Source organism: Phodopus roborovskii, unplaced genomic scaffold (assembly GCF_943737965.1).
Source record: "Phodopus roborovskii unplaced genomic scaffold, PHOROB, whole genome shotgun sequence".
Classification (NCBI taxonomy): Eukaryota; Metazoa; Chordata; class Mammalia; order Rodentia; family Cricetidae; genus Phodopus; species Phodopus roborovskii.
In genome coordinates, this window is record NW_026125487.1 from 76,184 (window position 1) to 102,504 (window position 26,321).

At 39.9% G+C, this 26,321-nt stretch overlaps 1 protein-coding gene across 1 annotated transcript in view; it reads right to left on the reverse strand.

Annotated features, from left to right (window-relative positions):
* Positions 1–25,329, reverse strand: part of LOC127215597 (phosphatidylinositol 3-kinase C2 domain-containing subunit gamma-like) — an 89,359-nt gene extending 64,030 nt beyond the window's left edge. Inside the window, 9 exon segments of the mRNA XM_051176000.1 lie at positions 5,553–5,722; positions 6,368–6,504; positions 10,563–10,692; positions 12,422–12,514; positions 17,577–17,615; positions 17,617–17,685; positions 21,618–21,785; positions 24,250–24,362; positions 25,281–25,329. Of these exon segments, the coding sequence (XP_051031957.1) occupies positions 5,553–5,722; positions 6,368–6,504; positions 10,563–10,692; positions 12,422–12,514; positions 17,577–17,615; positions 17,617–17,685; positions 21,618–21,785; positions 24,250–24,362; positions 25,281–25,329 (968 nt within the window).
* Positions 25,330–26,321: the final 992 nt, after the last annotated feature.

The following is a 26,321-nucleotide window of genomic DNA, read 5'->3' on the forward strand; positions in this document are numbered from 1 at the left end:
AGCTATTACATGCCAAGTATGGATGAGGCTTTCAAAGTTGTTTTTTTTTTTTTTTTACCATTTTCACAGAATATGAGCCCACATTCCAATACAGAAAGCATGCTTTGTGCCTCTATCAAAGCCACAGCAATCCGGAGAGAGGTACAGGCTTCAATAGCAGTGATGGAGGCAGGGCATACTGAGTGCAATGGAAACACCAGGCTCTGACAGGGACTTATGGCCATAAAACGCGTCTGCTGGAATCTATGGGCCGCACAGAACCACTTCCTCTAATGGAGAGACTGATAAGAGTCAGCAAATGGACGCACAGAGATTTTAGTCTCAGGATTGACAGATTTGAGTGTCTGAACGATGTACTTGGTCCATGAACTGAAATTCAGGGCTGGGTAATGAGACACACTTCATCACTATTATCAAGATTATTTTTATTACTTTTTTGCAAAATCGAAATGTCTGGGTCATGAAGAAACACATTACAACATTAAGATGTGTTGTTTTAAAGGCATCTGAAAACTGTGCACTTCGCTCTTCCCCTAATCGCAAATGGCATCATTAGAGCAGACACAAATGGCTAAGGTGCACTGGGGATACTTAAGCTTACCTGTTCCTTGATATCAAAAATGACCTACATTCCAGAAAGCACATACTGCTGGCCAATGAAAAGAACACAAGTCTCTTATCTAATATCCGTGTGTTAATTGAGAAGGCAAATCTGGAGTCTCCATTGAGTAGGAGAGAACCTTGTGTAATTAGGTAGCTGGGGAAACCACACACAAGCAATATAACCACAATGTCAACCTGAGCATGCTACTCCAGAATGAGCACTAAACCCCATGAGACCTCCACGCTGACATCGATTATCAGCTGAGGAACGCTTCCACCAGGAATTTCCTAAATGCGAAATACTTTCCCTATAGTCCAGACCCTTGTACAGCACCATGTGCCCTCAGTCTCCTGGAAGTCCCTGTATTTTGTCTTTTGGTTTTTTTTTTTTTAAACTACTTTAGACACTGAGTCAGGTGTTCCTTGGAGATTCAGGTTTATCCTGTCTCTTGTTAGAAGAGGGTAGACAGAAAACAGCCACCTCTTCAGAAGAATTTTGCCGTCTCAACAAGTCTATGACCTGATTTTTAGTGAGCCAGGATTTAGTGGAGGATGGAAGAAAGCTGACAGGATCCCCAAATGTTTTCCTTTGAGTCCTAGATAAGGGGAATTGCACACCTAGAGTTTCTACAGAATTCTGGTACTTCCTTGGAACAGAATAGTCTGCATATGAGGACAAGTTCTTCGGTGCTCTTAATGCATGGATGAAAGTCATGCCTGTGGCAATACAATTGAAGTAATGAGGTCTGAAAGCAGGTCAAAGGCAGGCCATGGTGGCACACATCTTTAATCCCCGCACTCGGAAGGCTATGAGTTTGAGGCTAGCTGGGTTTCAGTATAGGCTCCAAAGCTACACAGAGAAATCATGTCTCAAAAAAAAAAAAAAAAGCAAAGTCAGGTCAAAGACCAACCCTAGTTACTCCTGAAAGCATGCCCATCTCATGTAGTTGGGATCTGCAAGAAATAGACTTAGTATTTCTTACTAAGCCAGAACTGAGTCATTCACCCAGCATGAGATGCACGGCATTTTCTCTTCCTTCCTCCTTCCTTCCTCCCTCCCTTCCATTCATCCTTCCCTCCATCCTTTCCTTGAACCCTCCATCCCTCACCCCTCCTTTACTTCCTCCTCATGTCTCTATGCTGGGAACTAGATGTAGGCTATACAAATATTCTACCACATGGCTGCATTCACAGCTCAGCTGAAGTTCCTGTGCTTTGCTCACTTTAGAGACAAATTTGTAGACTTCCCTCAAAGAATAGACTATGGATCAGGGCTAAGCAGGGCTAACAGAAAGACAAGCTAAGGGACACTACAGGTGCCCGTGAGGGTCATGGAGGGAAGAGGGCCGGGTAATCAGGGTTAAAGCTGCTCTTCTTCCTTCTACTTTCTACACGGCCTCAAACTTTTCTCAGTCACCCCAATCTTTAGTTGAAAACCTACAGAATTTTCTTATCAAAGAATACTCATTCATGAATTTATGACTCTTGCCAATTTCCATGGAATAAATATTCCCATTATGGCTTATTTCTAGCTAGTAATGTGCTGGCATCAGGGGCATCGTTGAGAAGTAGTATACTACAGTGAATGGGCTCTTGACAGTCCACACGGCATGGGCCAGGTCTAGTCCACCTCTGTCTGTGTCCAAATTTACAAGATTAGGGATGGCTTGCCAAAATACATTACCATGCACTGAGCTTTACATATATATATTTAATCAATTAATTTTCAACAAAAGCCCACATTATAGATGGGAAAACAGGCACAGAAATGGAATTTGCTTAAGATTGCATATAAAGTACTTGTGACTCTAGGATTCAACCCACAAACTCTCCCACTCGCCTAACCCCCTCCCCCAGTTTATCCTCAGAGTATCTGACCTTAACCACTGTTCGTATAACCTCTAAAATTATTTTATTTCATAGCACTTTTAATGCCGCTATTTACTTTTAACAGTGAGTGCCAGCCCACTGACGCACCAGCTTCCTGTAAAGTTCCTACCATGTGGGTGTGTGGTCAATGGCACAATAATTTTCTGGAGTATGAAAAGTGAATGTATAGTGTTGGATACTAATAGTGTTTTGTTAAGAAAACATGGGATAACATACTTCTTGCAAATAAATGATTAACTAAAGTTATGTAGAGAAAGCTCCAAGAAAGACTTACTCTTCTGCTGCCCCTTTAGTTCCTGTGTAGACAGGTAGGGGGCCCCGAAATCTGCTGCCCAGAACTCCTGCTGCCCTTTCAACACCCCATGCAGTCAGTGAACCATAGTGCATGAAAAACCAAACTGCTCAATATTCTTAGAACGAATGTTGGCTGAGTGCTCAGACCCAGATGAGACACCCTGGACGCCTGATGGAAGACGTCTGAAGAGCAAGCTGGAGAAAAGACGTGGAAAGCAATCTCAGGGTAGGGCATAGCCATTACAAATATGATCTCACAGCAGCTACAGTTGGCTGCACTCTATCTACTTAAGACTTGGTGCCTGTCAAAAGCCATTGCATACCGGGGAGGGGTTCACGGGGTCCCACCACTCTATTCAAATTTGCTGTGATAAACACTATGCCCAAAAAGCTACTTGGGGAGGAAAGAGTTCATTTTAGTTTATACTTTCTAATTTGTTAATAAACCACAAAGGAATGCTGTCTGCGGGCTGTCTCCTTCTAACTCATGTTCAGATAACACACACACACCACACACACCACACACCACACACACACGTATGTGTGCACAGCAAATGAACAAACAAAAATACCCCAGGATCACCTTTCAGGGTTGGCACCACCCACAATGCTTTGGACCCTCCTTTACCAATTTACCAAGTAACAATCGAGAAAATATCCTATAGACAATCCACAGGCCATTTTGAGGGAAGCATTTCCTCAACTGAGGTTCTTCTTTCTCGGGTGACTTCAGTTTGTGTTGTGTTGACAATAAAAACTAACCAGTATACACCTTCCATGATGAACTGTTGGCAACTGGTGGATTCTAGGGAAGGGACAGCCATTGACTTCAGTGATATAACAGACACTGAACCCATGGGCTTCCAATGAACAGTTCCAAATCCATGGCCACACAAAGTATCCGGCCAAAATTAATGGGTAACACACAAAACAAAGAGGCTTGAATGTGGGAAGGGACTAACTACAGGGAGGCCGGGGCAGGGATGGGAGGAGTGGGAGGAATAGAAGAGAGAGTGGAGCAGTGGGACTGAACAGAATGAAGTTGTCAAAGAACAAATTTAACCACTAAAAGTATGTTGGAACAACAGACAGATTGACTCAGTGTACGGTTAGCCTCGCCAAGGTGAAGGTGCATATGGACTGGCAATATAACAATAAGAAGAATTTGAAAAAGAAAAAAAAAAATGAGTTACAAGAGGAATGAAGCTCGTCTTAATTTAATTTAATTCTTAATTTTCTACCTTATAAGAGAAAGGATTTACCACATTCAAGTGTGAATTTATCACTACAGTCTCTCTTACATAATGACCGAGTTTCTATATGGACACCATTACCCAAGAACTGCTGAAAATTTGATTGTGGGTGCATGATTTCATACTCGCTTTTTGTTTATGACTTTGTTAGAGAAAATGGAGAAACAAAGATTATAATTAAGCAATACTTCAGAGGGAAAATCCACTTGGCTTTAGAGAGCTGGCAAATTCCTCGTTATTTCCATTGCAGGGATTAGGCAAGTAGTCCCCAAATCCTTAAGCAATGCTGGGGCTCTGATGCCCTTTGATTTAGTCAGCTATCGTCAATCCTTTTTAATCTCACAATTACAGCAATAAGAGGGGAGCACTTGTTTATGTTCAGGGTTTGGAAACCTTCATAGTGGTAGCTGAGATGTGTTTGTTCTCTTACAAGTTAGAGAACTTACAGTAGCTGCAGGATCAGCTTTGGCACAGGGTCTCGGGTCCGTGGTATGTTTTGTTTTGCTTTGGTTTTTTTGTCGCCTTGGAATTCCCCCACCCCCATGATGCGTTTGCTCATTGACACTACACATCTGTCTTCTCCTCTGAGAAGTTTCCATAAAGCAGCATGTCTGCCCAGCCACTGTCACCCCAGGTGTGTGCTCTGTATTTCCTATGAAGAGTTCTTATTTCCTTCCACCATGCCTTTGTTTATTAGTCTAAAGCCTCTTTTAATTACCTTTCTCATTACATTGACAAAATACCTGGAAAGGCTTATTATAACATATATTGGGAAGGAATAGAGTTCAGCACAGAGGTTCGGACATGATGGTCAGAGTGTAGGCTGTGTTGCACCCTCCTACACTCAGGAAGCAGACAGCAGACAGGACATGGTGGAGAGGGACAGAAAAGCCACTCCCCAGTGACCCATTCCTTTCAGTCAGGCGCCACATCCTGAGGGTTCTGGAACCTTCCAAATGACAGCCATCAGCTATAGATCCATAGACCCAGATGTGGGAGCCTATGTGAGACACTTCACACGCCAACCACAACAGTGAGGGAAGCCAGCATTTGTGTGCTTGTTTTCCCCTTCTACTCACAGTGATGAGTGCTCACTGAATATCTGAGGGATGATTTAAGGCTAAGTCAGGTTGGAGAGTTGGCTAATTGTGCCATACAAAAATACTGCTGGTTATCCCCGAAAGGCGATATACCAGATGGATCAGGACCATCAATTCATGTGTAATTTCCCATTCAAAGTTTATGAGAAAACAAAAACATTAATTGAAACAATTAGTGGGAATAGATTTAGTAACCCATGAAAGAAGACCAATATGGTTCCTTAACATCTTGAAGGAACTTTTTCCTGTTAATAATTACTGAAAAAATTCTCTCCTTCCATTTTATTAAACTTATAATCATATCACCCTGGGGGGATTTGATATGTTTTTTTTTTTTGTATCCTCTGCCATTACACACTATATATTACCTAGGACATTGCTTAATTATTGTAGTAAATGTTTGTGAACTGACCTTTTTATACCGCCAAATGTTTGTGCATGACCCAAGAATTTTCCAAAGTCAATATGAAACATGTGGCCTGACTTTGTCAGCATGATATTGTCATTATGTCGGTCACAGACTCCCAAGATGAACGTTACCACACACCAGCCAGCACAAGAGTAAAAAAAGTTCCTCAAGGCCTGTCAGTTGAAAAACAATGACACAACATGACAATAGTAAAGCTAAAAAGCATCTATAATAGTTTGCCATCTATTTCTAGTATATATCATCTTTAGCTCTATCTATCCATTACATATCTTTATTTCTATTATCTATACATCTATGTATTATATCTATCATCTATCTTTCTATCATCTATCAATCATCTATCTATCTATCTATTATTTATCTGTATCTATTTCTAACATCTATCTCTCTTCTACAAGCCATTTGACAATGGTAGTTGAAAAGTTAGTGCCTAACAGAAGAAATTTTAGCAAAGGGGTTTATTTATACAAATTAGAGATTGTGGGAAAATATAAGCTACTGGCAGGATTTAATTTCAGAAGGCATCATCTCTAGAATGTGATTTCTGAGAGAGAGAGATATCTGAGTGAAGATTCTTTATTCATAGCAAGGAACTTCACCCAGAAGGAAAACAAAATGTAGAAACTTCCATCTAGTTAATATGCCAGTTAAATTGGGTTGTTCTCACACGGTTGATGAGTGAGTGAATTAGAACTCAAGGTGGATTTAATTTACTTTCCCATAAATCACAATATCAATGGACCAAAGCATATTCTTATTTAAGTACATTACTTAAAATTAGTTCCAGAAGAACAAACCTTTTCATAATCTTCCTTTAAGTGGTTGTGCTGACTGAACCACTTCTTGATGGTGTTTTCTTTCAGTGGTCCTATTAGCCCAGAGTGGAGATGGATCTTGGCGAGTGTTACAGCATCTGGCACCATCTCTATCAATCCTGGATGACAACAGAGAGATTAAGGAAACTAACCTCGCTCCCAGGTTGAGGAACACTGAGGCCATGAACCTCAAAATGGGTGGCAACAGTGCTTGTCAGCACTATTTGGACTTCTTCCTCTCAAACCATTTCTGTAAAAGCCTTATCTAGGGAGCTCCAGATTATTCTTCCTAAGGTTATCAATTTGAGTATGTTCATCAGCGCTATTAGAAGCAGCTTAATGTTTTCTTTCTAGAACTATGATAGAGAGACAATATAGATGGTCCCATGGAAGATTATGGTCACTAGAAGAGCAAATTGACTGTCACTTGTCTGGGTGTGGGTAGGAGGTGGTGGTGAAGCTATGCAGGCAAACTTTCACATTTAAACAATGGATCAGTTTCTGCCTTCCTTGAACAAAATATAATTCCCTCAACAAACTTGTCAAATGCATGATTTAAAAAAAAAATCTCTGTTCAGAATGTTGACTAAATGATCTTGGTAAAGTGTCTGCCAAAAGAGCCTGAGAACTAGAGTTCAGAGCTCCAGCACTACTGTAATTATTGTAAATGTCAGGAAGACAAGCGGCACGCCTATAAATTCCAGCCTTCAGGACGTGGACAAAGGGCAAGGTGGGTAGCCAGACTCCTATGTCTGAAGGCCCTGGATTGAGGAAGAGCCTCCCTCCCTTCTTCTCTTCCCCCACCCCCTCCTAACTTCAGAGTTTCAGCTAGTGCTGCCTTTGTATGCTTGGATGGACAGCCATCCATGGGGACATGGGAATCCTACCAATGGCCACATTCTCAAAAACAGGGATTGGTCATCCCACCCTGTCAATAGTCCCTCAGTACAGGGTAGGACTTGAATATCATGGGCCCCATTTGTGCTTGAGTTTTAGCTGGTTTGATATGCCGGTCTTGTGAAAGTAACCTGCAGCGACTCAAATTAATGAATGCAATAGCCATGTCAAGTCTAGAGGACAGGAAGATATGGGAGGATTTGGAGAAGGGGGAAAAAAGGAGGGCATATAATCATGTATTATGTAAAAACTCTCAATAAGTTTTTATAAAAGACTATTCCTCAGTATATGGAATGGAAAGTGATGGGGAAGATATTCTACTTCAACCTTTCGCATTTGCATGTATGTGCATACACATGAATTTGCACCCATATGCAAAATCATTGAAACACACACACACACACACACACACACACACACACTTTAAAAATTAAATTCTGTTTAGACTAATAGAAGGACCTCTTTTAAATGTTATATTTCTCAGAGTGAACAGTGGAGGGTGCCGCATGCTCCTTCCCTGCCAGACAGCATTAAGGAGAAGCTGTAATAATGATTTCATTTAAAAGGGAGCATGTATTGATTGAACTTAAGTAGGACCTTTGCCTCTACGGTCACTCATTCATCAAGGCTTTTCACTGGGCTCCTAAGGTTGTTATCCTGTATAGACTAAAAACCAGAGGTCTTGAAAATATTTCTTAACAGCCTTAGGAACACAATGAAAATCATACAAAATAGTATCTCAACCTCTCTAGAGATGGAGATGAACATCCCCCAATAATTCTCTAGGCACTGCTTTACAAATAAAATCACTGAAATAAATTGAAATCTAGACTTTCTCATGTTTGCAATCCTCACAATAGTTAAGAGATGCACAATCAAATGCTCAGAGGAGGACGAAAGGCAGCAGAAAATTTCTATGACCACAGAGAGGGCCATAAACAGAATGCCTTTTGAACAATAGGTATCCAATAAGCCCAGAATCTAATGAAGATGTAACCTTGTTTTCTGAAAAATGGCCTTTATTTTGCTTTCTATTTTTGTTGGAGAAGTGTTCTGTCAGCATAATTCCCTCTATAAATCTTGACATCCAGAAGACTGTTGGTACACGGAAGAGGGAACCAACATCTTCTGCCATTTGCCACTTTGGGAAAGTCTAAAGCTGTTTCTTTAGAAACTCCTTATTAACTGTTAGAGATTTCACCTGGGTTGCATGCTGCAAAAACAAACAGACAGGAGTGGATAGAAACTGTAGCATTTTACTGGAACCCAGCATTTATTCACTTTCTAAAGCATGGGTGACCTATGGGAGATTAGAAGCACAGTCTGGTTAAACTGGATTCATTCTTAGATCTCCAGCAGATTGGGATATGGAAGAATTATGTCCCTCCTGTAACACCAGGAAGGGTGGAAATCAGGAGAAGACAATCCACTACAGCAGTGATCAGAAACTTCGTTTAAGAAATTAGGAAAGGTTTGGGGACCATTTGCTTGGAGCAGAGCCTTTACAGTTGTAACAAAAGTAAGATTGTCTTTGACCTACCAGTGATCCCTGAGTCAGTTGAGAGGGGATTCTGCATTTAGCAGATAACCTCTCAAGACATACTGGCTAGGACCCTGAGGGTAATGCCAGGGCATCGGGAAGAGAGGACCTTCATAGTGGTGATTCTTTTGCAACAATGGCTTTAAATAGTAGATTTATTGGAATTAAAAAGTGACCATATTATTTAGGAATTTTTTTCCAGAGTAAGTAAATGAAGCCATAAAGAAAATGTGGTGTATACAGAATGGAGTTTTATTTAGTCACAAAGAGGAATGAAGTGATGTTGATTGCTGGACAATGGATGCAATGAGAGACCACTATAATTATAGCAAGTGAAAAGAGCCAGGATCAGAAAGACAAATACTACATTTTCTTCCATTTGTGGGCTCTACATTTTTTTGTAGAGACATAAAACCATTTACATGTGAATACATACATGCACATATATGTGTACATATGTACACATATACATACACATATATGGCATGCAGGGAAAGAGGCCCCAGGGTGAAAGGGGACCAACATGAAGGGGAAAGAAAAGGGTATGAGGGTGACTATGACTGAAATACACAGTGTGCTTTAAGGAAATGATCTTTATTGAACTCTACAGTATATAGGATGAATAGTCACCATTAATAATATTTTTTAAAGGTCACTACTTAGAGGTAGTATAACTAGGTAGGAAATACCATGGTTTTGTGCAATTAATACGAAATTTAGCAAACTTGCAAAATAAAAACATCACTATTCTCCCAAAATAAAACTGACCAGTGAATCTAAATGACTTAGTCTTTTATTCTATATGTTTGGGTTTAACAAAGGAAAAGAGATACTGAAGTATCTTCAAAGTATGCATGCTTTCTCATTTTGATTGACTTTATAGCTATTCAAAATTCTTTTTTTAAAATCAAATGCCAGTTCTGGGCTGATGAGATGGGTTAGCAAGTAAATCCTCTTGCCATCCAAGTCTGGTGACCTAAGGTTGATACTCAAGACCATCATGGAGGAAGGAGAGAACTGATCCTCCAAACTGTCACCTGACACATGCAACATTACATGCATGCTACTACGCACACACATTTTGCGCCCACGCACACACACACACACACACACACACACACACACACACACACTAATAAGTAATAAATAGAAAATAAGTGTTGTTATACCATGTGTTTAGTAATGTTTAGGATTACTTTAAACACGTGCAGATTGTGTGTTAATAGTGATAATGGTTTTGAATGGACAGGTTATTTTATTATGCATGGTGCTAGACTTATCAAAGGTTGACTTTGTACTTGGGAAAAGTGACAAGCATTTAGGAGAAAACTTCCAGACTTTCAAGTCTGGACCTGAATATCTTCCTGGGCTGTCAATATCTGTTACAGCAGTGGTCTGTGATACTGGATACCATATCATCACTGCAGATGTCAAAAAATCTACATTATCTCAGGAAATGAAGAAAAAAATGGATAGTCATTAAAGCAACTAATTCCTAGAGGGAAGCGAAGAACATCATAGTTAACATCTGAATTGCAAAGTCAAGATTAATATCTAACATCTAATATCTAACATCAATCATCCTGGTTTGCAATTTTGAAAACTGTTATTTCTTAGGAAGGGAATGTACGTCTCTGGATCTTTGAAAGTGGAGCTTAAGAGCTGTAGGTTTGTGGTATGTTACTAGAGAATGAGTGAGATAAATAATGTAAATCACCTCATTTTCAAATCTGTACTGACCTTGGGCTTTTCCCGTGGACAGACATCTATAAATAATCATTTGCATATCTAGGCCCTCCTGTAGCCAGATGTTGTCCATCACTTGAATAATCTGCAGAACAAGCATGTCCTGCCGAAGATCATCCCCAGCCTGTCAAAACAAAATTGCAAGCTCACACCAAGTGCCATTCAAATCACCTCAATGTGGCCCACACCCCCTTTTCCCCTTGAATATTGTTCCAGCACAACTTAAAAGTGGTTTTCCTTGTTTTGTTACCACTGAAAGCAGACAACGAGAGGGACATCTGGCCTTTGAAGTGTCACGTCACAGGAGCTCCAGCTGCAGAATAGGAGGCACTGCTTGGAATGCTACCTTGATAGTAATCTCCTCGTTCATTATCTGCACACAGTTTCTTATGCTCAAACTCTAACGCAGAGAGGCACAATGAATGTTGACCCAGGTTTCAGCTCAATCAAGGGAGATCTAGAAGTCTGTCATAAGCTTATGTACAGAGATGCAATTAGAATCCTGGTGGCTTCTTCACTGTGCCATAATGTGCAAATGTCTGATGTGGTACCTGAGCATCATTGACTTCTACTGTGAAGTATGCAAGATAGTTTCCAGAGGAAACTGCCCCTGAAAATAAGAAACAACAAAAGGGGTGTTTTTCCATCATAGTTGAAGGAAGCATAATGGCTCCCAAAGGGGAGAACTCTGTGCTTTCATATAACTAAGAGTTTGATCATTCAACTGTGCTTTAATTTATACAAAGATGACTCATGCTAAGGTTTCTTTTTCTTCATGAAAAATAGAATGTTTAGGGTCAGTGATGCTCAAGTTTTTTGAGAATCGAAGGCCAAGTGCCAGCACCATCATCCTCATTTTCAGAACTAGCCAGGATCCACCAAAGATTCATCCTGGACACTGCTGAATGGTTGGCTGTGTCAACTGGATGACTAGCAGACTCGTACTTCTACTCAGTCCTCCTTGTCAGTGTCTCCCTGCACCCTGCCACATCTTCAACCCTCTTACTGCCTTTATTCTCCAGTGAGTTCATATGAAGACTGAAGTGCTCCTTATTTATTTTTTATTTATAGAGAAAAGAAAATAATCCAATTTACTTAGGCAAGTGCTGGTTCATGCCTATAATTTTAGCACTAAAAGAGGTAGAGGCTGGAGGGTCAGAAGTTCGGAAGAGAGCCTACATGAAACTTTCTCTTCAAAATTAAAAGGATGAGAAAAAGATAAACAAGCAACAACAACAGCAAAACTAAGAATAAACGTTTGGTGAGATGATGAGATGCTTACATGGTTCAGTGAGTAAAGGCCATGCTTGATGAGTTCAGTTCCCAGGACCAAGATGGTAGAAGAAGAAAACCAGCTCTCAGAAGACCTCTTGTCATGCTTCATAATAAGTGTGTGTGTGTGTGTGTGTGTGTGTGTGTGTGTGTGTGTACATAAAATAATAAATAAGCAATAAGCAAATACTTGTGAACAAACATTCTTAAAGTTACCAGCTTCCAGGTAATATCCTTCAATATTTTCGTCTTTTTAAGTCTTAGAACAAAAGAAAAATCTGCTTCTGGAAGCTTCTCACACATTTCACTTTCTCTTTCAAAAGTGATCCCATGCTTTCATTTATTCAATTTTATTTTAAGATTTGAACTGAAGGATACTTGGCATTTAGCCAGTAACATTTGATTTATTGCCAATCAGCTTGGCGTACACCATAATTCAGTTAAGAAACAGACTCTAAAATAATTGGGAAAGCTCTGTGTCTTTGCCAAAGGAAAATAACTGCAATCATTTCTTTTTGTGAGCAATAAATCAATAGTTCTGTTTATGAAATCAATTTTGGGATCCAGGAGAGTTACTGTACCTTAAAAATAACACCAATGTTTTTACCCATTGGATCAGCATTGATGAAAGTGATCTTCAATGGCAAAGCATTAGATGTGAAATATGAGCATGCCTGTAGGAGAAGAGAAAAACGGTGAACAAAATATGGCAAAGACAACACCTTTTGAAAATCTCAGCCCCGTGATTTGTTGGATGAGTAAACATAACAAATAAGTGTGATTTTAAACTGTGAAACAAAAAATTTTATTTGTCAAAAGATAAACAAACTAACATTATTTTCCCAACCTCAAGTGTTTGTCACTCTGTACCTTTCTTCATATCTTGCTTCCTGCAGTTTTGGGTACCTATAGTCAACCATATTCCATACTATTAAATGGAAAATTCCAGAGCTAATTCTCAAGCTTTAAATTGCACATCTTTCTAAGCCCAAGATGAAGTTATGTACCATCTCATTATCTTATAAGTATGTTAACAATCTTTGTGTAATACATTCACATGGAATAGGCTATACATAGGGGAAAACCACAATATTTATGGATATGAGCCCACATTCCCTCTTTAAGAGATTGTAAAACATACCCTCTTCAAATAAGGAGGGGAATAAATATTATACTTTGAAGTTGAGAACCCAGCATTTTAGTAGATTAAAAACCTTCCAATACAATTGTCAACCATATTCCACATTATTAAATGGAAAATTCCAGAACTAATTCTCAAGTTTTAAATTGCACATCTTTCAGAGAAGCAAGATGAAGTTATGTACCATCCCTCACTATCTTATCAGTATGTGAATAATCTTTGTGAAGTGTAAGTGTGGTGTTTAACTAAGAAATGTCCTCCATAAACTCATACGTTTAAAAACTTGATCCACAGATGGTGGTGCTATTTGAGAAGGGTATAGAAACTTTTGGACGTGGATTCTTGCTGAAGGAGTAACTCTTCGAATTAGCTTTGCTTCCCACTTCCTCCTTTCCCTCTCTCTGCCTCTTATGTGTGGAGAGCCATGTGATTAGCCAGTGTTCTGCTTCAGCTGCCTGTTATCCTACCTTTCCTTCCATGATGTACTATATCTCTTTGGAACTGTGAGCCACGACAAATCCTTTCCCCCTTAAGTGGCTTTATCACAGCTACAGAAAAGTCACTAATAATACATCAAGCAATGGAAATGTATATGCTCAAAGTAAACTAAGAGGTATATAGCTGTTGTGTTTATAATACTTGGCTAAGAGATTAAAGTTAAATCTGCCGTTTAAATTTATTTTCTTTCAATTTGTATTTTACTCTGGAACACAGATTAAAGAAACATGGATAAGAGAAATCTGAATTCTAATCTTGGCCCTTTTTTATTAGCAATAAGATTTTAAAATTATTGCCTAATGTGTCTTTACAGAATAAGAAACCTTATCTCATTGATTTTGATAAGAGATACATGAGCTAATGAGTATGAGACACATTCTGCTGAGCTTGAGAGCAACAAGGTACTTAAAGAATCAACACATTGCATTTTTAGTGAATGTTTTCTGTGTAGACAACAACACAGCATAGTTTCCTTTTTCATCACATTTCCTATTTATATCTTAAGTTGACTATTTCCACCCAACTTTCCCCTCTTGCTTATTTTCCCAATTTATTTGAGGGTTGAAAGACTTCCTGTGCATAGAGTTGTAGAGAATTCATATTGAAGGTAAAGAGTTAAATCAATATCAAAGAAAAGAAAGGGATTTGGTATGTTCAATCTATCAAGCCAGTAAAATATGACATCAATATGTATTGAAGGTTGAGCTTGAATATGTGCATCTGACATCTGAAATCGGTATGAACTGAAAAGAAAGGAATCTATTTCTTAACTTAGTTGTCAACACAAATCTAATCTAATTTCTAACCAAACAAACACCCTTGCTTGCTGAGTCAATTTGAGTTTTATAGTTTTAAAGATGAGGTTACCTGAGAAGTATGAGTTTCTGCTGTGAGAACCATATAATCCTTTAGTGAATTATATGATCTTGCCATGTTATAGAATTATTAGTGAATTTTATGATCTTATATTATATAATTAATAAATCCTATATTGGACAGAAATAAGTCTGTATACATTTTGAATTCCAATTATTGGGGCTTTATTTGAAGGATACCAGGTCAAGAGAATAGAAAAAGTCTAAAGGTGACTGTAAATACCTGAGACACTCACATTTTACCTGGACCTATTCTGCCTCCATTGTTTCATTTTTTTGCTTTCACATACAGTATACTTATTGAAAGTCATGTCAAAATACTCTATTATCAACAACTGCAATGCACAGACCATTATCTGGATGCTAACAGAAAGAGGCCCTGCATCTAGTTAAAATGTCAGTGGAAATTGGCATGCATGCATATACATACACATTAACTTGAGAATTCACAAAGAGATTTATCACAGTTGAATGGAGGAATATCTGAAGAGCAAAGTCATTTGGAGATGACCTAGATCTTGAAGATTATGAGAGACAAACACATTAGTAAATAGGCAGAGGAAGAATTTTCTGAGTGGGGAAAGGCAAACCATAGAGGACAGCTCAAGAGTAGAAGATTAAAACGTGGCTAAAAAGGGTCATGAACAAGGGGCAGGGAGGTCTGAATCAAAGTCTTGCCGGTTATTTCATGTTTGGTAAAACTAGAAGGAAGAAAAGAAGATAAAAGGGGAAAGAGAATGACCTCTGTCCTTGAGAAGCAGAGACGATCGACACAGATATAAAAATAGAAACCGTAAGTAAATAAAATGCCTGGTCCTCGCTTTTCCATCCACAAAGAGACTTCATTAAGAGATTCTCAACTTTCTCAAATGATCATACATCAGCAGCTTGAACGGAAATAGAGGAATTGTACAATTAGGGATTCCCTGAGAGGGCATGACTGAGGAATTTTCTTGCAAAAGGAACAAAACTCAAGCCACAGCCCTCTTGTTGTCTGCCTTTGAGAGCTACGCTTTACAAAATAACTTGAGCCAGGCCTGAGTTTTTCTCCCACTGGTAGAAGCCAGACTGAAGATTTCCCCACGTTGACTGAACTCATTGGATCCATTCCACTGTGAACTCTTTGGTATGCAGGAAGCTATGAGAGATAGTGATCTACACACACCAAAGAGCTTCCTTAGGTCATGTGTAAGGTGTCTCTGACAGACAATGAGACTAGCACTGTAACAGAAGAACTCATGTTCATTGCATTTATAAAGTCCATTACACATGTGATTTTTTTATTGTATAATGAGGTGTGAATTTTGACCTCATATGCTTACGTGACTAGACATTTAGAGAGTGGCTTTGTTTGTGTGATGTCTGTCACACAGAAAAAGACTTGAATGCCTTGTCACATTGCATTCAAAGGATTTTCTGTGCTATGGTTCACTCGCAGTCGACAATTAAAGAGTTCTAAATGACAGTTCTTCCAAATTGAGTTTGTGTGTGTGTTTGTCTCCCATCATGGAGATTCCGATGACTAATGAAGTATTTTTTCTAACTGAAGGCCTTGCCACACTCATTGCTTGCGCATGGCTTCTCGACAGTGTAGACGCTAGAATGTTCTCTAAGCATCTCTATTGGAAGGAGAGCTTTTTCACATCCATTTCAGCTGTAAGGTTTCTCACCCAACTTCTCACTAGGACTGGAGGACAGATGAAACTGCGCCATGAGAATGTCATATGGTTATGTCAATGTTGCCTGTGGCTGTTTCACACATGTTCTCCTCTGTTGCAAGAGAGGGGGACACAGCATGTAGGGCCAGGAGGTGGCTCTACTTGGGGCAGCGCCAGAGCAGCAGGACTGTACTTGCAGTATAGGGAAGGAGTACAGCTTTAGCAGCGGGGTGAGCTGTAGCATCTCCCACACTGTTGACTACTGGCCCAGCAGTTCCTGCTGCCTTCCAGGGACCAGTCCTTATGCAAACACTGCCTGCAGAAACCTCCTACCCCAAGGCATGTCTAAACCAAAATGTACTTATAATTTTAGTAGTTGTCAAAATAAAATTATTCTATACCTTTAAACTCCCCCCTTTCCCTCTCTCTCTTCTCCCCCACTCTCTCAAAAAAAAAAGAACTGGCATTGGTGATCATGTTTTTCTGTTTAGCATCTCTAACATGCTTAGTCTTTATTTCTTAACCAATGAATACAGCTAACACTTGAAAACTCAAGCATTTTAAATTTTAGCCCCCATGGATATATGCCAATTTATAGGATTTAGTGTCTTGTTATTTTTTTTCTCTCCAATTATGTTTGTGAAGCATATCAGGAAGGTTTGTAAGGGGCCTTGTCAGTAGCAAAGCCATAGCGATGAGGTGTGAAATAAAATCTTCAGCAACCTGTTCACATTTACACCACTAGTAGACTGATTTTCTCCTAACTGTTGGGTTTGTTGTCTTATGATTTGTCTCAGTATCATTTACTGCTTATGCATGATAGCTTAACCTCTTCACTTTGATATCTCACTTATCAATCATTTTCCCTATTAGTGTCTTTCTACTCTAGCGTTTTTTGAGAAGGGAGATAATAAAGCTTAGTGAGAACAAAGGAGAAAGGAAGATTCCAAGTCAGAGAAAAGTTATTGAAGAGGTACCGCATGACAGAGGATTAGGAATAGAAGGCTAAAGAAGTCATGAGTCTGAAAATACTAGGAAAGACTTTACAGGCATTGGTAAGATCACAAAATATATAGCACATTTATATGTGGGCACTTGCATATTAATTTTAATCAAAATGGAGATGGATGGCTGAAGATATTAACGTAATAGACATGTTGTACACATAGCATGAATAGGCATGACATTGTAACCAGTTCTGCCAGCTGGTACATTCCTTAATAACTCAGGCGGATATGGAAAAATTTCATGCATGAAGTTCCCAGTTCAATCACATCATGTAATAAAACAAATCTACTCAGTGTGAGAAAAACTTTTGTTCTTTTTTATTTTTTCAATAAACTGACAGTTTGTTTCTAAGCCAACAGAGTATACTACAGGATCAATATTTCTTCAGCTCTGCACAATGAGTGAAACATAATATATGGTATGGACGGGATTAAATTATTTTCCTTAAGGTAGTTGCAATATTCGTTTGTGAATTATTTATACTACTTAAAAATATTTGGTGAACTAAATAATAAATGATAAACAACCCACTTATCTACTGAATGAGTTGACTTACATCATGGTCGATTCCTTTTATGCACAGGGCTGGGTTCAGGAGGAAGATGGCAAGTCTTTATATCTTTAAAGAATTCTTCCAGGTTGCCAATCTCTTTCTTTAGTATATCCTGTGAGAAAAGTAACCAGAGAAAAAAACAAGTTTTAAGAAATTGCAAGGAGCTTAACTCTTTATTTGAGTTGCACCTTCCTTCTATTGATCAAATAAACTCTGCCTCGGGGTGGGGGGGTAGGGGTGCGGGAGGGGGGAGGGGGGAGGGGGGTGGGGGTGGGGGTAGGGGTGGGTGGAGGTATTGTGATTGACTGTGGGATTAGGTAGGGGGTAAATGACAGATGAGGGAGCAACAGGGAGGAGCAATAGGAGAGAGGCTGAAAACACCCAGCCAAAGAGTTCATGTCCTTTTTCAATGACCTCAAGTTCAGCTGGAAGCAACTGTCAAACAAAACATTGTGCAGTCGTCAGGAATCAGGGTGGGTTGGAGTTGAGTGTGGTCCACTGATGTCAAACCCTAGTGTTAAGCAATTATTCACGTGATCTTTTTCAAGTAATCTCCTGAAATCTTCATTTATAGCTACCAAGTTTTGCATGTAATAGTCAATGCATTTTACTAAAAATATTATATATATGTTAGTAAAACAGCGACACAAGTGTAAATGACACTGTGCTGTCAGGATTGCTAATTTATGAGAACAAATTGTTCATGCAATACCAGTGGATGCATTTCTAAGTTCTTTCCATTGCAGATTTGAAAGTTCTTTGTGGGAACGATGAAGGTGAAATTTAATTTGGCTAGTAGAGGTTAACTCTGGAGAGTTTCTTAACTCTTACTCTTGATTCATGCCAAATGACAAAATCTATTTTGTTCAGGATCAAAAGAAAGAGGGAAAATTCCACCTGACATTTTTCTGCATTTTTTCCCTGCTTGTATTAAGTATATGTGGGTTTGCCTGATGATATCATGGAGGGGAATCTATGCTCCTCAGAGAGGGACTCGAAATTAACAGAAGCCAGAGAATTCAAATTTCTCCAGTAATTGCACAGTGCTGACACATGGGAAGATGTTGCCAACAGTTCTGACGATTTGTCTCACAGGTGTATTAGCTGGAGCACAATTTTTGGCCTTGGTTGCATTTTTTTTTCCAATACTGTTACAGGAAAATGAGAGGAATTAGCAGTCACCCTTCCCTGATTTGGCCAGACTGTAAATCAAACAATTTTCTTTTAGAAGTTGGGCTTCCAATTTTCCTTTAAGAGTTGGGTGTTTATTTCCTAATTTCTCTGGAGGTTCAGGGGAAGCTAATGTGGAGTTTTGTGGTAACACTCCCATTAAGCAAAATCTCTTCGCCATTTTCTGCAGTTATGTTTAATTCAATGTTTTTCATTTAAACAGATTATACACACACACACACACACACACACACACACACACACACACACACACACACACATATATATATATATATATATATATATATATATATATATATATATAATTTTTTAAAGGAAAGCTATCAGCATAAGAGATGGCTCAGCAGGTAAAAGTACTCCCTAAGCCAGCCTGACAATCAGAGTTTGATCCCTGGACCCCACAGCAGAAGAGCATCAACTCCTAAAAATTTTACTCAGGCTTCCAGTCCCTCAGCATGGCATGTGTGCACACCCTGAGACATCATACACAACACTAACAAAATAAAAATCACAAGAGCATTATTCAGGGTTCACGGTTGAAGAGAGGGTAGAAGAGAAGGTTGCTGTTGATTGACGTACAAAGTTGTTGTTTGGTTTTTGTTTTGCTTTTGTTTTTGACATGCCAGGGCTCTTCTATGTATGAACTAACAGTGGTTGTGTCTGCATGAATGAGGCCAAATGAGATCAAGCTGGTCAAAATCCTAACATGGATTGGGGAGGGGCTCACAAAGTCCCACCCCTTCCTGAAGAGCTATCGTGATTGGTAGCTGCTCGTAGAGGGAGTTTCCTGTGAGATGTAGCCCTGATGGTGGATTGCCCGTGCTCTGGTAGTCGACCTTACACCTGTTCACATACTGGAAGTACTAAGTGGACTCACTGATTTGAAAAAGAAAATAATCATGGGTAAAGTTGAGAAGGAAAATGTTAGGGAAGATACAGGAGGATTTGAGGGGACAGAATTGGAGTTAATTTAATCAAAGACATGTCATATGCATGCACGGAATTCTCAAACAATAACAAATACTGAACTATAATAAAATGCTAAACTTAGAGAGAGAGAGAGAGTGAGAGACCCTCCTACCTCTTGTTTACTCACCTCTTGTTTTCATATGAAAAAGGTATTTTTTTAACCAACATTGACAGTTAACATGATAAAGTTAGTAATACCAGCATCACTCTGGAACTTGATGTAAGCTATCAAAGACTACCAGGATTATTTAGCTATGGTGTGCACCTCAACACTGAGGAATTCTAAAACAGGGGATGCGAAACAAACCTAAACCCAAATTTCTGGAAAGTTCTACTAAATTATAAAATATGCTATCCTTTTTAATTTTTTTAATGGGGGGGATCCAAGGATTTGAGAGGTGGTACCTTTCATGTGTCTCCCCACTTAAAAACACATTCCATCTTTTTAATTTTTTTAATGGGGGGATCCAAGGATTTGAGAAGTGGTACCTTTCATGTGTCTTCCACTTAAAGAACACATTCCATATTTATCCCTTTTAGTTCCCACTGCCTGGTAGATGAAGTAGCACCGCTTCTGGTATTTTTACTAAAGGCAATGGCTTCCAGTAGGAAAATCCTAGCTGGGAAACAAACAGCATATTCTGTATGTTGCTATTTTCATATTGTCTCGTTGGACATTCTTATTGACTTCAGACAATGAGCAGGAATTATGAGTTTCCTTGAAGACAAGATTATGTTTTAACCGTAATTTCTGCCCTTAGCTTCTTGTCTGTCGTGAGTACTTAACTGCTATTGAATAATGTTCTTTGTGCAGAGGGTGGGTAGCCACTGCCCTCCTGCTTATGCAACATCAGACTTAAACAACTCCCTTAATGGTTCCCCTCAATGAAGGGAGCTAATGATGCAGGTAATTAAAAAGATCCAATGTGTTCCATTTAAGTCAAGAAAAAGAACAGTTAGATGCAGCTATGCCAGAGAGAAACTGGCAGGACAATTTAGTTATTATATGTGAGTGGTTCTCAACTTTGGGTTGCAGCCCCTTTGGGAGTTGAAAAACCCTTCCATGGGGGTGACCTAAGGCCATCAGAAAATGTAGATATTTATACTATGATTCATAACAGTAGCAAAGTTACTGTTATGAAGGAGCAACAAAAATAATTTTGTGGTTGGGGGGGTCACCACAACATGAGGAACTGGATTAAAAGGTTGTGTAGAATTTGGAAGGTTGAGAACCACTGTTTCATGTAGATCTTAATATAAAAATAATGACTACTCATGGTATTGTTGAGGTTTATTTAATTTTTCTTATCAAACTGCTTTTTAGAACAATACGGAGCTAGACTGTGATCTTCTCCAAGAAGCCTGGCTGTGTGACAGTGTTAAGGTTGTAAGCTCAGGGGTCTGTAGAGATCATACAGTGCCACTTAAAAGCTAAGGGTGTTTGCTAATCTTCCAGAGGATTTGAGTTCTGTTCTCAGAGCCCAAGTCAGGAAGCTCACAACTGCTTATAACTGCTCTGCTGGCTTCTTCTGGCCTGTGGGAATATCTACACTCATGTGAACATACTCACACATGGACATATTCACACACACACAAATAAGAGCAAAATAATTTCATCAGGGTTTTTTTTTTTCTTTCTCAAACTGCTTTCAAGTATGTGTCTTCCTGTTATGACTAGTGTGTGTCACACGAGGCTACTTACATACCAAAGTCATTTGTGTCCTGATGACCGATTATATTACTAAATTTAAGAAAAGTAAATGGGGAAAAATACTTAATTTGAAAGTATTGTGACTAAGTATTGTTTTCCAAGGTATGAAACTGAAACAGTTGACTCAAAGGTAGACATTTTACAGTATGCTAAAGACTGATTTCTTCACCAACCTGTCTCTGGGGGTCACTGGCAGATTTCACTTTCTCTCCAATATCCCCCAAAAGTTTCACCAGCCTCTGCTCCTTGGAAAATTCATCGTTCAAGGCTTCTCCCGCGCTGAACTGGAGAGCAGCCAACAGCTTCTGATACCAGCTTTTAAAGCAGGCTTCATCTTGTGCCTCCCCTCAGCAGCCTGGAGGAGAGAAAACACAAGTCCTGGCTCTGAAGGAGATTCTCTTAAAACCACCTCCAGCAGGAACAATAAGTACATTTCAGACTAATCTGGAAGTCATGGCTGGGGGCAGTTTAGCAGCTTAAAATGGGAAGAATGCTGTGTATTTGTTGGCAGTCATCAAACTTCATCTGATAGCTAATGAGCCTCCAAGAGAGAAGAATCAATACAGACTCTCCCTTTCTTCTTTTAATTCCCAATGGATTTTTCCTTCTCTCACTGTTCTTACTTTTGCAACAAACACTTAAGCCAGGAAATCTCAGAATTACTAAAATATGGACAAGGATTTACGAACACTTTTTGACAAGGGATGATGTTACACTGTAGTTTAGCCACGAAGGCCAACTTTTTGTCAAGCTATCTACCCCAATCCATCACATACATATGCATGGATCCCACCCCCACTCCCAGAATGTCCCCTGGCAATCTGAAAGAGGGCATTGTAGGGCAAGAAGTTGTTTTTGTTTGTTTCCAGACATTGCTGGATTCAATTCTTACCTCTACACCATGTAAACCACTTAAGCTGGAACATTCTTTCTGCATTTTAAAAAAGATATTTCACTTCTTAAAGTAGGTGTGTGTGTGTGTGTGTGAGTGTGTGTGTGTGTCCATGTGTGTGCAGGTGCCTTGGAAGGCCAGAATAGGGCATTGGATCCTTGGATGGAGTTAGAGGTGATTGTGAGTCATCTGAGTTAGGTGCTGGAAACTGAATTCAGGTCCTCCTCAAGAGCAGTAAGTTCTCATAACTGCTGAGCCATCTCTCCAGCCCCTGAACTCTTTCTCTGTGTGTAAATAATAATCCTTACTGTAGAGTTGATTAGAATGTACAGTGCTGATGTAATCATGACCTTGGAGCATGGAGCCATTTTGCATTTTGCAGCTTCCCCGTGTCAACTTCAGTGTGCCTGGCAGTCTGCTCACTCTGGGAGCATGGGTGAGATGCTTGCACTAGGAAGGCGAGCAGTGACAGGAATTTGTTTACCCTGTCTGCTGCTTGGCAATTTATATTGCCTTAAAAGCAATTACAATATGCTAAAACCTTACTTTCTATTATGCCCCTAAAACACAAGAGTAGAATAAAAAGGAACAATTCCTTTGGAAACTTAACTACTCAGATTGATTCTTGTAATCTCAATTAGTCTTCAATTTTCTCCTCTTCTGAAAATAGTATTCAAGCTAGAAGAAGAGGCTTGGGGAAAATTACGGGACAAGATTACTAGAAAGAAAGTTTGGCATTATAGCCAAGGGAACAAAAACAAAAATCATAAAAACAAAAATCACAAAGCAAAAAGCAAGACCAACCAACCAAACAAAGCTAGAAGCATGCATTAGGTATCTTTCTCTTAGCTGTGGTAAAATATCTGCAGATCATGAAGGATGAAAGGGTTTGTTCAGGCTCACAGGTCTGAGGGAACCATTCACCAAGCAGAAGCATAGGGCAGCTGATCACATCACACCATGCCATGGCACACCACGTCACATCAATCACAGTCAGGGAAGTGCAAACCGTGGGTGCTGGTGTTAGCTTATGTTCTCCTTTTCATTTAGTGCAGGACCTCAAGCCCATGCAATGATACTGTCCACATTTAGGGCGGGTCGTCCCTGAGCCACTGTAATAAACACAATTTAGAAACTCCCTCACATTCACAGCCAGGCTACAGACTTGTCTCTATGGTGAGTCTGGACCCTTGATAGTTAGCAGAAACCATTACAGAGTATGTCATCCTTCACTTCCGGTTTTGCATGCTTGTCCAACATACAGTACAATGCAAAGGTCTAGTATTGTTACAAATAAGTTTTCTGCCAGCCTGGTCTCAGTGTGGCGCCAGCCCCCAAATAACACACTGAGACTCTGTATTTGATATAATGCTGTTGGCCAGGTACTAATTTCTTATTGGCTAGCTCTGTCTTAATTATTAACCCATTTCTATTAATCTAAGTATTTCCACGTGGTCTCATGTTACCGGGAGTGGGCCCAGACCCCTCTGTCCTCCCCAGTCTCTACATGCTGATTCCTCCTTTACTACAATCCCCTCTTTCTTCCTTGTCTCCTAGACCTGCCTGTCTTGCTTTCCTATTGGCTAACAGGGGTTTATTCATTAACCAATATGAGAGACATATGACATTCCTCATCAGTCTAGCATGCTTGCTTTCATCTGTTCAACTTTCTGTTCTGTAGCATCTGAAGATAAGCGGCCGCGGTTTTAAAAGCTAATGCCTCTTCTTTCACAAGCCTCACGGAGCCAGCCCATCTTCACTGCCTCCTCCTATGTCCCAAAGCAAATACAACCCTGTGTGAGATATCCTCCTTAGTTTCTCCTGGAAAGCACGAGAAACATATGAACGTAAAGAAACTGGAAGGATCTGAGGGTCCCTGGCAGGAAAATGTGCTGCACTGATAACCTGGTTACTATGAAAGGGAGAACGCTTATCAGCACGATGAGAGTTTCCGAAGCCCGGTAAATCATAAATGACCCAGCATCCGTTTGAAGATTCCCAGGAAATGTGTGACGTGAACACGAACCTGCAAGATCAGGCAAAACTTGCACAACGTCAAGATCTTCTAAGGAGAACGATGCCTTTCTGACTCTTGCACCAAGGGTTATGTGGTGTGCCCTTCAATAGTTTATTTGTGTTCAGCAGGTACGGAGTTTCCATTTCCCCACGGATTTGTCAGCATTTTCTTACACCTTGAAGACTGAGTCAATTGTGCCCTAAAATATTTTAACCTGTTCCAGTTTATGAGTATAAATCCACAACCATGGAGCTGATATATATATATATATATATATATATATATATATCATATATATATATATGTTATTACCTATGTATATAATAAAAATATGTTACTTGGTATAAATGAAACCCTCAGCTTTTTACTAAAATAACCAAAGAAAAGGCTTGTTTTAGGGTTGATGTCATAAGGACTGTCAGAACTGGATTGGCGTTTTAATGCATTTGTTTTTTCATTCCATGGAAATAAATTACTTCTTTTGTAAGCCTTGGGCATGCCGTTTCCAAGTTCAAGAAGGAAAAACATCAGTTTGGTTCCTTGTCTACAAAAGAGTAAAGCAGTGGAGATTGCCATAGAGAATATATTGTGAACCCGGACCACTATGCTAAACGATCAGGGCTGAGAATGCTCAGAGGTTCCTGCTGTGATTTTTTCTTGGAGAATGTGGCTGGCTGAAATCCCGATCTCTGCGAGAACACATGCTCATGTTCTTGAAGACAAGGGAGGAGAGAGAGGAAGTAGTAAGGAGGAGTCAGCATGTTGAGACTGGGAGAACAGAGGTCTGGGCCCTCTCTCCGGCTCCTGCCCTGCTCTATGCTCCGTGAGGAGTTTGTTTTTACATATGACAGGAATAAACCCATAGCAGTACTAGAGGATGATTACTAGGGGCCACTTATTCTTGTTCCTGCGCCTAGCCATTTTTACTGGTAATAGAAATGGAACAGCGCCCTGGAATTTTAACAACTGCGGGCATGGTTGGACTGCAGTTTCGGAGGGGGGTGTCTTTCTCAGCTGGTGGTCGGTGACAGTCCCTCTTGAGAAGAGGCAAATCCTAATCTTCTCATGCTGTGGGTTTTCACCCATTGCTTCTGTTTATAGAAACCTCGTAATCAGTTGGCAGTGTCCCTGGAGTGTTACAGTAATCCTTTGGAAAGAGATTGCCAAGTAAAAATGTTTAAAAATAGAAAGTAAAGGTCAAGGCACTGAGGAGCATTCGGACCCACTGAAGGAGAAGGCTTTACGATACGGGGGATGTGATCGTGCACAGACTCCGAGCTATCTCAAAGTCCCAGGGACTGTCCATCCTGTGGCCTGCAGACCCAGCTTGCGATGTTCCTGGACATTATCTCTCATCCAGTTGCTTTGATGCGTTTATCCCATGTGTGCCCTGAATGCTGAAGTAAGCACACACACCAAACCCAGACAGCCAGGGAGATTTTGGATGGTGATCAGTATTATAGACAGGAAGCAAGAGTGAAGGAAACATAACACTACAGTGCCTCTGCTAGGACGGCATGTCTCTAAATTATTGGGCTCCTCTGGATGCAAAGATGCTCCAGAGTAGCCATAAACCTTAACTGCTTCGAAATGGAGGTTTTCCTTGGATATTGAGAATAGTTCTAAAGTCTCCGGGGAATATGACAAAGCATCTGGGCACATGGCAAGCAACCTGCTGGAGAGAAAGAATTCACGTCTCATCAGTCTCCAGCAGGACAGGGCACAACAATCTCATCATCCAGTCCCCTTTGTCCCCAAATTCTCTTTAGTGCGTAAGCTCTTAATGTTGGTTTCCTCCACAGCGCAGTGCCCACCATCACGGGGCTAGCTGAGACTTTACTACTGTGACTTTCCTGTGAATGAAGATGGGCATCCAACCCATTATAGGAAAAGGATGGAGTCCCACCATAACGAGTGACTTTAAGGCCCTCCTGGACTCTATCTCCTGCCTTTGATTTTTTTTTTTTT